General features: G+C 39.2%; 1 protein-coding gene across 1 annotated transcript in view; it reads right to left on the bottom strand.

Moving 5' to 3' along the window:
- The window catches only part of FHIP1A (FHF complex subunit HOOK interacting protein 1A), a 190,921-nt gene that overhangs the window by 67,036 nt on the left and 111,547 nt on the right, over nt 1-12,338 (bottom strand). The window contains exon 5 of the mRNA XM_016211211.2: nt 4,125-4,751. Within this exon, the coding sequence (XP_016066697.2) occupies nt 4,125-4,751 (627 nt within the window). The remainder of the gene's footprint in view (nt 1-4,124; nt 4,752-12,338) is intronic.

Genomic DNA, 12,338 nt, shown 5'->3' with positions numbered 1-12,338 from the left:
AACAATGCATGTGAAAAGATGACCATCATGGTTGACGCACAACAATGTCTCCACTGGAGGCAAGAAAGGTGAGCACAAAACAAGTCAGGGAAGGGCCATCTTTAACCAGAAACATCTAACAGTACCCAGTTAATTTTAGCAAGAACAAAAAGATTTTTAGCAGATGGCTTTAGTCTGAAGCTAGCAGCAGAACACCTGGTGGGGACCATTTGATACACCTTGCCAACATAAAAAGCCTCATAAATTTTAGATATGGGATAAATAATGTTCTACCTGCGGCTGTGTATCTAAAGGTTGCTTATTTCAATTTGCATTTCTGAATTAATGTATAGGCTGCTTTCTACTTTTGCCAATACGTAACAAGTGACAAGGGCTTAATCATCAATATTTGTTTTTAAAAATTCCAAAGAAGACAGGGTCCTAGATTCCTCAAACATTTGTTGCACTGAATTATTCCCTAGAGTATCCTGATGGTCCTTTTCTTGGAAAAGTGCATCTCGAGATAAGAGGCAAAGGAACCAGCAAGCTCCTCCTATCAACTGTGACCACAGGAGTTTCCAAAAGTGGTCTAGTTTCCTGAAAGAGCCATTCCTCTTCCCAACGCCTGATGCTAACACACTTTGACAATCATACTAATTACAGAAAGCTTTTTGTCAGTTGTGGTCCTTAGCTGGATGGTTAATAGAATACACTTTTATATTCAACATAAAGAGGACCCCCTTTTTAAAAAAATTATGTTGTCAGATTTAATTATAGAAAACTGGGTACAAATGAGATTATGGGATCCATCCTGAGGGGGCAGCTTAACACAATGAAGCTCTGTGATCCATTCTAGAAAATAAGGTCAGCTGCAGACAGAGTTTTTCCTCCAATTTTAATAAACTGTACAGTGTTTGAAAACACGTTTTTATAAAAGCAACAATTACTCAGTAAAATCTGCTTAAAATATAACTGAAAATCTAAGCAATTTAAAATATGCTCCATTCTAGTCCTAACAAATTTAAATGTTTAAGTATGAAATATTACAAACACATAAAACAAAATAGGAACCATCCCAAGATTTAACAAGTGTTAGTATTTGCCCATCATTTTTCTTCAAGGCACTCTATACTTTTATAAAAAAAATAAAACATAACAAATAGAGCTAAATCCCATTACTATCCCTTCTTCTTCCTTCACCCCCAAAAGTAACCACAGTCTTGAAGTGAGTACATATTATTCCTATACTGGTTTTTGTACTGTATTCATATGTATTCAAAAAAACAGCATACACTAAGACTCTGTGTCTTAAAACTTCATGTAAATTTTATGTAAATACTAACAAACTATATGTAACTTTTTGTTTTTACTTATGTTTTTAGACTTACAGTTATTCACACATATGGATATAGTTATATGCTAATACATGTGATTCGTTCATTTTGAATGCTGAGTAGTATTCCACTGATTTAGAACAAACCAGTTTATTTATCTTTCCCTTAATATATTTCTATTTTTCTCTTCCTCAAATCAGTATTCTACTGAATATCTTTATGTGTGTATCCTTGCAAACATGTGCCAGACTTCCCTAGGGGGAATACCTAGAAGATGCAGGGTTACATGGCACACAAATATTCAATTTTATTAAATATTGCCATATTGCTCTCCTGATTTATTGCACCAATTTACATTTTCAAGAGTTCCTGTTTTCCACACCCTTGACAGCACTTAGTGTTACCAGATGTCCAACAGTTAGCCACTCAGATGAGCATTATCTGGTATCTCTTTGTGGGTTGAACTGCATTTCTAAAGTGAGGGAAGATGCACATAATTTCATATGTTTATGGGCTTTGGGTGTCTTCTGGGAATTGTCCATTAAACTCTTTGCCTATTTTTCTAATGCATTGTTTCATCATTTTCTTATTAATTTGTAGCATTACAAATATTTTGTATATTTTGGGTACCAATCACTTACAGTTTTGTGTGTTGCAAACATCTCCCAATTTGTGTTTTTTGTTAATTCCAATCTTTTTGTTATGGTTGGTGTTTTATAGTCAGTCTTTGTATTTTATTACTTAGGCACAAGGTAGTGGTTAAGTACACGGGTCCTTGAATCAGACTTCCCAGGTTCAAATCCTAACTCTGTCTCTTACCAGTCATGTTCACAGGTTCGAGTAGGACGTAGGCAGCTGTGAGGGGGCGGGGCATTATTCTGCCTACCACAATTGCTATACCTGTTTGGAGTGCTCTTGAAGAAATTTAAGCAATGAAACAGGAAAATCAGAGTTCTCTTAGGAGTTTAATCTGACAATGTAAGAAGGTGAGTTTGGTAGATGCTAAGGAAGCAGGGAGACACATTAGGGTCTAGAAACGGGTGTGGTAGGAATGAGAATGAAAAGGAGCTGGATATACGCGGCTCAGCAACTGAGCATTGACCGAGGATCCAGGAGACTCCCAGTCAGGGCAAATGCCCCAGTTGTGGGCTCGATCGCCAGTCGGAGGCAGGCAGGAGGCAGCTGGTTGATGACTCTCATCATTGACGTTTCTCTCTCTCTCCCTCTCCCTTCCTCTCTCTGAAATCAAGAAAAATATGTCTTTTTAAGAAAAGGAGCTGGATATGAGCGATGTTGTGGAGGTAAACACTTATTAAAAGATAAACATCGTTTTTCAGAGAGCTCAAAGGAAGGGAAATTTAATATGTTGGCACAGATGAGTGGAATCAGTTCTTTACTTCCCATTTGACTATCAATCTTTGTACAATTTCTTATTCCACTGGTCAGAACCCAGAAGGGAAGAGATACTTGGCACCCTGAATTTCTTAACTGCAATTTGTTTTTCAAAAAATTTTACTTGTTTGCCCTGAAATACATATTCACCAGATATGAGGTGACCCTGGTTTATTAGTAGAAGTAGGAATTTAGTAGTATAAAGATTACTGCTTTTGAACCTCAAAGCAAAATACGTATTAGTCATGAGGGTTGCTATTAGCATTTTGAGCTGGTCAATTCCTTACTGGGCAAGACCATTCCACAGACTACTGGACATTAAGCACCCCTGGCCCCCTCACACTAAATGGCAGTTGACCTTCCTTCCCAGCCACCGCATGTCCCTATCACAACCAAACACACCCACATATATTTCTAAATGCCCTTTAAGTGCCCTCACCTCTGGTCAAAAACTACCATATAGTGTTAATTAACAATGAATCTAACCTACTTATGTCAACTTGCCTGGCCTGTTTCCAAAAAAATTTACTTATGGTCTTATACACTCTGCCAGCAGAATCAGGCATATTCAAGGCACTATAGTGTACAAAGAAATATAACAATGCAGCTGGTAAAAAGAAACAGACAATGGAAATAAACTGGAAATGTTCACTGAGTTGGGAAAATAAAAATAGCTGTTGCCCAACACAACTGACAAACCAGAAGAAGATATAAATCTGTCCTCTAAATCCCCCTTCCAAAGACAACACTAAAAAAAAAAAAAAAAAAAGACAACACTAACACCAAAATAATAACCAGAGCCCTAAGGCATCTTAAGAGTCCCAGACAGTTCCCGTTATTTTCTGGAACTGGGATTGGACCTGGGCTACTCAAACATCTGCAAGGGACCTTACAATTTAATTCTCACCATACTAATGATTAAGAAACTATACAGAATAGAGTATTTCTTGCTACCTCCAACTGTAAAGATGTATTTTTTAAATTGTATCTACAATTATGGTCATTATCTTGCTGAGAAACAAATTAATTTGTGAAGCCAGCAGTGATGGGCCTCACCACATGCCGTGATCCGTTGGTGCACAATAAACCTCAGAAGCTACAAATATAGAAAGTGCAGGTCTTACCAATTGTTCAGGACATGTTCTTATGAAAAATTAAAATAGTTCCTAACCCAACAGAAATGAACCAAGATGTGGTAACACGTGTAGTTTTCTGTTGGCTTATTTTGAGCTGACACTGCTCAGCCAAATAGCATGTCAATTTAGGGCTGCCCTGGTCCCTCCAAAACATTTCCTATAAATATCTTTCCATAGAAGATGCCAAGTACAACTTGCTTAAAAGGAATAATAAAGTATTTCTCATTAGCACAAGAGAGGAAAAGAGGAGTGGGTGAAAAGCATGGCAAAGAGGGGGACTTACTGGACAGAAGTAGGTGTTCTCCACGATGTGCTGGGCCACCACGGTGTTCTCCGCGGACAGGGACATGATGAAAAGCAAAGCATCCCGGGCCTGCTGACCCACGGCCCCCTCTCGATGAATGAAGGGAATCAGAAGGGAGAAGATGAGGAAGTTGGCCGCCCCTTGGTCCTCGCTCGTGTGGAAAAATAGTTCCAGGATGGATGGATCTTTGGCAAGGATGGAACAGAGCTGATTGAGCAGGACAACCAGTTTCCCCTCCACGGCAGGGGTGGTTGTCCCTGAGCAAGAGCTCAGCAGCATCATCAAGGGCTTCAGAATGGGCTTGTGGTGCAGCAGGGGCTGATGCGACTGAGTGACCAGCATCTCGTACATTTTTAGCTGCTCGATTTTAGTGTCATCAGTAAATTCCCGCCTCAAGCTCCAAAGGAAGAGTTTCTCCATAATGTTCTCAGAGACCACGAATTCCAGGATTGGCCCCATTGCAGCATCCTTGGCTTGTTCTTCAATCAGCAAGAAGAGCATGTGTTCTACATAATTCTGCACTGCACTGGCCTCATCTGGAGGGATGGATCCATATTTCGCCTGGGTGTTCTTCAAGGGGTCGTGCTTCTCTAGGATCTTCACAACCTGTAACCAGACCAAACAGTTTTCATCCAACTGATGTCTATCATAATGACAAAAACACACCACTGATTGTACCAAACCTTCACAGAAGATACAGGAGCCATGGCCCACAACAAGATATATGTGAGCATTGTGTTTGTCTCTCTCTCACTCATAAGAATAAAATGAAGGGGTTAAACTATAGAAAGAAAATGTTTGAAGATGCTCATTTTTAACAGTTATAATTTTTGGCAACCTGTCAAAGAAAGTAGTATGGTTATGTAAATTAAGCTACATGCACTTCTGGGCCTATTATTATTAAGACTTGAGCAAAATGAAAACTTGCAAGTGATATTTTAGATGAAAAAATATCACTATTTTTTAGATATTTAGATTCATCATGATCAAGTATGTCAAAAACAGGTGAAAAAAAGACTGAAAAAAATAAAAATAGAAACCGTTTTTGTGTTCAAATGATGACAAGTTCTTAAATTTTTTTCTAAACTGTCAAGAATATTGCTTTTTAATTATTTTTTTATAAATAGGGTTTTTTATTGATTTTAGAGAGAGGATAGGAAAAGGATCGATAGAAACATCGGCTGCCTCCTGCATGCCCGCTACTGGGGATCAAGCCCATAACCTGGGCATGTGCCCTGACCAGGAATTGATCCCATGACTTCTTGGTTCATGGGTCAATGCTCAACCACTGAGCCACACCAGTTGGGCTTGCTTTTTCATTTTAAAACACATTAAATAAGTAAGTCTGCCTGTGTTCTCCTATAAATAGCATTGATTTGGAGACTTTAGCAGAGGAACACAGCTCCTCATATGCCCCTGACAGAACATCATCCTTCCCTCCTCTACTTTGGATGGGCACCCTTTTCAGCCAAGCAAGCAACATTAGGAAACTGGTGAACAAAAGACACACACCCAGCACAATCAACCCTAACATATGGCATATGTCTGCATTTCTTTAAGCCAGAGAAAGTTCTGAGAAAACCAATTACAAAATATATCCCTAACGTACAGAATTTCTGTTTGAAGTAATGAAAAAATATTGGAAATAGTGGTGACGGTTGAATACATTGTGAATGTAGTTAGTGCTGTTGAATTATACACTTTAAAATGGTTATGATGGGAAACTTCACTATATATATTTTACCACCAAAAAGAAAAAGTCAATTGACAGTAAAAAATGAATAAATCCCTAGTCAGGTCATGTGTCAGCCCTGGTGTTTCTCTCCCTTACCACTGCTGGTCTGTGAATGCTTCCTGCCTCTCTTTGCCCATCTATACTGACTTCTGCTTCGGGACCCGGAAACTAAGACAATTTTTATCTCAATTCCCATGTTACTTTATGACCTGGAATTTCTATAATATTCATTCACTTCTTTTTAAATGTATCCACATGATCATTTTTAAGCACTCAAACACCAATGATTTTATTTTCATTCCTTTTTGCCTTTCTGAACTGCATGCTACGTGAAATACGTTTGATTCTGTAGTACCATCCTGGCCCAGTTCTGTAACGTGTGGTTACATATTCTGTATTTAGGTTACAGAATTTTTGCAAGTCACTGGGGAAGCTGGCAAAGGCACAATGCTATGTCGGCATGCATGAGAGCAATCAGAAGTTTGTTTCTCAGGGAAAGTTCTAAGTTTCTCCCCTGTTCGAAACAGGGCAAAGGAACATTTATAGACAAGTTCAAACCTTATAGAATGAACAGAATTCTACAGAACCTATCATCTCTATTCACTTCCATTACAAAATTAATAATGCTGTCAAAGGAAAAAAATCACCCAACACCTTTGAGCTGAAATTTTCAATGAGAAAGGCTTTCAGTTAGCAGCTACCCAGAAGGTACATAGCTTGATGACTGGTGGCCCCAGTGCACCCACTGGACATCCCCTTTCCTTCACTGCACACTGACTTCAGAGTGCCCCACCCTTCCTAAAATCCAAGAAGCTGGCCAGAATTCCTCAAAGGCCTGATAACCTCACTGGCAGAAATGCTGGGACTTGACTGTCCTTTCCCTTTGCTCTGGCCTTGGTGACATCTCACAGAGATCACAGTACCACACTTGTCCAAAAGGGGGCTCCACCTCAACACAGCATGTTCTCTAGCCCCAAAGTCCTAACTTCAAGGCTCCACATTCTGAAGAACAAATTAGCTACACGCTTTATCAGTTCTATAATTTCAAAGTCCACACACTAAGTTTACTTATGAGAGCTATATATACAGCTAGGCCTTGGGGTGGAAATGTAATTATGCTCCTCATGTGTGCTCAGACTGTATAAACTGCATAAAGTTGAGACTGTTCATTTTACATCCATAGTGGCACAGTAAATTAGTTCAGTCTTTCTGGAAAACAACCTGGCAATATGTATGGAAGCTACAAAATTGTTCCTACCCTTTGGCTTGTTAATCTCACTAGGGCAGAAGGCCTAAAGGAAACAATCCAAAAATAATTTGTTAAAAAATGTTCACGCTGATATTTTTAATAATGAAAAATAAAAATATTATTGACCCAAATGGTCAAAAATAAGATAATTATAATAAAAGTGTTAGCTTGCCATACAATAAAGTTATTAAAAATAAGCACTAAGTTAATCATATAATTACCTGCAAATGTATGCATGAAATAATTTAAAAACTAAATATTTGACAAAGAGATGTATGATTAGAAGTGAATATGAAAAGATATAAATGAGATTGTCAGGTTAATTAGTTCTTTCTTATAAACTGATCTAACTTCATAATACAAATAATAATAAAAGTAGACAAACTAATTTTGTACTAATGTTTTTTAAAAGGACCAAAACACTGAGTTAAAAACAATTAATAATTGGAAATCTCATCCTCAGAAATTCCTGAGCAATATAAATTATGCATATGTATTTATACTATATACATGCATGTAGTATTTATTATATCTTATATAACTAAATGTGTATATATATATATATATATATATAATACACACCAAAACTATACACATGAGCTACATTTTTCTCATGAATTAACCTTCATTTATATTATTTATTCCAATGTATTTCTTTGCAAATACATTTTTTTTTTTGCTATGAAAAACCTAAAAAAGAGAACTGAGATTTTTATATAGAATGCAAACTATTGAGCAGCTTTTAAGTGAAAGCATCTTTATAGTGTAGCTCTTCTACACTGCCTTCTGGGTTAATGGGCAGAGGAACATGAGAACAGAGCTATAAAAACTTATGGAGATATAAGGTTTGTTGATCATCTGGAATGGACCAGAACCATTAAGAGCCCTTTATTCATTCCCAGCCGAGGGGTGGTTTTACTGCCTAGAAGATAGGTGTGTTACAACCAAGGCCTGTGAGTCATGGAGCACACAATGCCCAGCAAAGCGCTGACTATGCCTGTGTTGCCACATGTCCTTAACCTCTCTCCTTAGGTGTCAGGACCTTCCCAGACCACCTCCCTTCCCCTTCCAGGCAGACACACCCATGACCAGCTTCCCACATGTGGGCTATGGGGGCCCACACTCTAGGCCCCATTCCTGTCCTAACAGGGAATGCCTCAACAAGCTTCTTGGCTGGAGCACAACTTTCACTGAAATGCCCAAGAACTTCAGCTCTCATGTTCCAAATTTGTTGCCCAGATGGTGTCATAGCTCTTTCAATTTCTGCAGACTGATTCCTGATGTGATCTGGAATTTTCCTTATTTTTCCCTTTTGTGCCCACCAAACTCGAATATTCCTGTGTCCCTGACTTTTGCTTGCTGCCTGGTTTCATTTATGTATCAACTCTGCCCTTCCAGTCCTGTGGGTTCATGATTCCATACTGCTCACAGCAGCATCCCAAGGCCTTGCCATTCTCTGATTGTATCTTCTCTCTTATACTCTCAACCTTGCCTCAGATTTCCCAGCCCTGGATTCTTCTCAGCTATATATATTCTCAGTCTCGGGGACTCAGTTCCAGGAGGAAATCACAATTAAGGGGGCTGGAAGGATCCAAGTAGGGAAGACAGTAAAAGCAAGCAAAATACATTTTGTAAGTATTTCCTTTACTAAACAAGTACACTTGGTTAGGCTCCAAATACCATTTAAAAAACTAATCAGCCCCTGATAAAGTCCACAGTCATTAAGTGAGTAAACCAGCTGAGACCAGAAATTACACTGTAAGTGTTTTGATTATCACAGCCAGGCATGTGTTGATCTACAATCTTTAACAAGTACAAGCTGGTGTGTGTGTGTGAATCATGAGCCCAGATCCCATATAGATCCACATGTAAATTACCACAATTCTGAAAAGAAACAAATAAAAAATCAATAGTGTGAACAATGGTATACAAATTATCAACTGACTAACCCAGTTAAATCTTAACTTCAAAGTCATCTGACCTTATATATTAGGATTATTGGGACTTAATAAGATGAGCAAGTAGCATATTTCTTTCCTAAAAGAGTATCAGCTACTCCTATCCTTAGCTGTAATGATGGCCCCCATAAGTCAATGAGAATGGGCCTGAATTTCAAATATTCACAAATTCTAAATAGACAGCTCAAATGCTTCAAGAATCAAAAGATCTACATAAATCACATACTCACACCTCAAGCTAACAAATGATTATTCTTTCTACTAAACACAAATGTTTCTCTCTCAGGAGATTGGTCTTGACTTCACTATAACATTGTTCTATTATTATATAGGTGATTATTTATGCTACTTTGGTTAGAGCCTAGTTATTTCAAGAAAGTCACAAAAGTACAACCCACACTTCCAAATCCTCTGGAATGCTAATTTAAAGTGGCGTCATGAAAAAACCAAGTTACTAAGCAACATTTTCCATCACATAGAAGAAGGGCAGGATTTAGCAGTCTTAAGCAAATTCCACTTAATGTACCAAATAACTACAGTGAAAGTAAGTTTCCACCTGGTCCCTGTTCATTATTTAACAGCAGGTCTTTCAGTCGGGGTTATTCCTTGCACATCTCTTCCCACGGGAGACCTTTACTAAGTCATTTCTTTTCGTGTAACATGATAACATAAATAACAACATATATTCTTGCACAAGTTGGTTAATGTCAGCTCTGGTCCTGAACTCCAGAGGCTTGTTTAAATCTGGGATAACCCAGGATCAAGCAGGAGCTACATGCACATGCCATCCCTCCCTGGGACCAAAGACAGTCCAATAATTACTGCAATACAGAAACATGCTAGGAACATCATAAACTAACACTAAATTAGTTATGTTTTTTTTTAAATTTAGGTATTAGGGAAAGGACTTAAGAGTAGTGATCTATATAATAATATTCCAGAGAACACTGTAATTTCAACCACAGCAAAAACAGACATCACCGAGCACACAACGGGAGAGCTGCTGACATTTCACCATGTTCAACCACTTGAGAGTCTAACAGAAGCATGGCCCCCTAAAGAAAGATAGCTTTTGTTCTGCTGTACTTTCTAGGTTCAAGTGTTAGACCTACTTGAAAAGCTAAGAGAGATACAAATTTTTTAAATGTTAACATCACTTTACGGCGATATAAAGATTAATCAGAGTTCTCTAATACTTTCCAACTTTTCATCTCTCGAAGACTTAATTTCTCCCTGTCACTGATTCTATGACAAGGCACAGACCAAAGGAATGAAGATGAACAGAGTAAGAGGAGTGTCACGGGGAACAGACTGAAGTGCTCACCTCAAATCCATGCGTAAGTGCTCTACACGTTTTCAGTAGAGCCAGGCTGCTTGGAGCTCTACACAAGACACTATACTTAAAACCTAGTATCTACTTTTCATTACAGTATTGTGGGAACACATCTGACTTAACTAACCTAGATGATACAGTGTTTCCTATCCCCACCATCTCCTAGAAGAAAAAGGCTGTTAAACATACCAGCTTTTCTTCATCAGCTGGTATTATTCTATTTGAGCTCTGAAATTTTCTCAGCTTAAAAAAACTGTATAACAGCTTATTTTTGCACACTGAGAGTGGTAGGGGATGCTTTGGGCTATTGACTAGAAGCACAAAGAAATGTGCATTTCTAATTGATTTTTTTTTTATAACCTATGGCCCCTGTTCTCCTGCCTCTAAGTAGACAACGAATACTGATTCAGTGCTTAAAAGGAGGTGGAGAATGAATGAGTACAGCGTGGTCCATGAAGCTTCACAAAGTACAACTGTGCCATTAATAACTAGTGTGGGGAGGGGCGGGGAGGTTCATATGGCAATACAGTTAAATCGTTTATTATCTGGTGAACCAGTGCTTCTTCTTGTTCTCTCTTCCATTCAAAAGCAAAGAAGCAAAGGCAAGAGATAAAAACAACAGTCTACTGGACGATAAGCTGTTCCTATGGACTACTATAAAAATTACACACACACTCTCTTCCAGATCACTGACCATTATATACAAGTTCAAAGATCTTACTGGTAGCAAATTATACACTGTTTTAATATTAGTGTATATTCAAAGTTGTTTCCTAAGTCACCTAGCTCTCCTAAAGTTGTATTTCGTATCTCCTGTGTTTCAGTTCAACAAGTTATTGAAATCTACAAAATGCCTACACTTTTCTTGGCACTGAAGATGTAGGTGAACTACAAATGGTCTCTGATCACGAGGTTGGGCAGAAGATACTGTGCACGTCCCATTAACAAAAGGTGGTAGGTCTGACAGACACTCGGGATGTTGTTGGAGCACAGAGTGGGAGAGTAAAAGAGGACAGAAAGGTTTCCTAGAGGAAATGATGTCCCAAATGAGTCCTGTAGAAGGAGAGGCGTGTAACCAGGGGGAGGGATATTCCAGGCAGAAAGAAGAGGAAGTGCCTAAGGCAGAGAGGCGTGAAATCGCATGATGCCACTGCCCAGGAGTGGGGGTGACTAAGGACTCCAAGTAATTTTGTATTTCTGGAGACTCAATGAGAGATGAGGAGTGAAAGAGGCCAGGACATAAAGAACCCTATGTGCCATTCTGGTCTGTAGCTGGGATGCCACTGAAATGTCCAACTAAAGGAATGGTCCAGACAGATCTGGGTTTTACATTCATTGCTCTGGCAACTTACGATGCCAGATGGCATCTCAAGCGAGAGGAAGTACAGGCCAGAGGCTACTTCCTACAGCCTGGATTCTCCAAAGTCCCTATTAGAAATGCAACTATTCCTGAATGTTCACTATGGAACAAATCTGGGGGATGTCATGAGATCACTGGACCCAGTGAACAGTTTGGAAACACAAGTGCATTGCTGGGCCAATCGAGGACTCTCCCCCTGGAAACCCCCTGAATCACAGACTGCCTTAGCTGATGGCTGGTTACATAACTAGCTGTCCCTGACGCAGCTAGTTGCAGGTGGGCAAGCGGATCCCCACCCCCATCAAAGTGTGCTTTTCAAATCAAGGTCTGGGAAAGAAGCTATTAGTAAAGAGCAGAACAGAACCTGTCTGATGCGTGTTAACCATGCTGAGCCTGTGCCGCAGTGTGCTAACAAGCAGACGCACCCAGGGTGGAAGGTGCTGCGCTTGCCAACTAATGAACGCTTCAGTAAATAAAACCCTGCCACCCAGCTCTGTCTCTGCCACGCTTCTTACCGGCCTCACAGGTTTCCTTGGGTTGCCTTGGGGGAACCCAGGG

The sequence above is a fragment of the Miniopterus natalensis genome, chromosome 4 (genome assembly GCF_054644295.1).
Source record: "Miniopterus natalensis isolate mMinNat1 chromosome 4, mMinNat1.hap1, whole genome shotgun sequence".
NCBI lineage: Eukaryota > Metazoa > Chordata > Mammalia > Chiroptera > Miniopteridae > Miniopterus > Miniopterus natalensis.
Note: the sequence above shows the minus strand (reverse complement) of the source record. Positions and strands in the feature narration are given on the sequence as shown.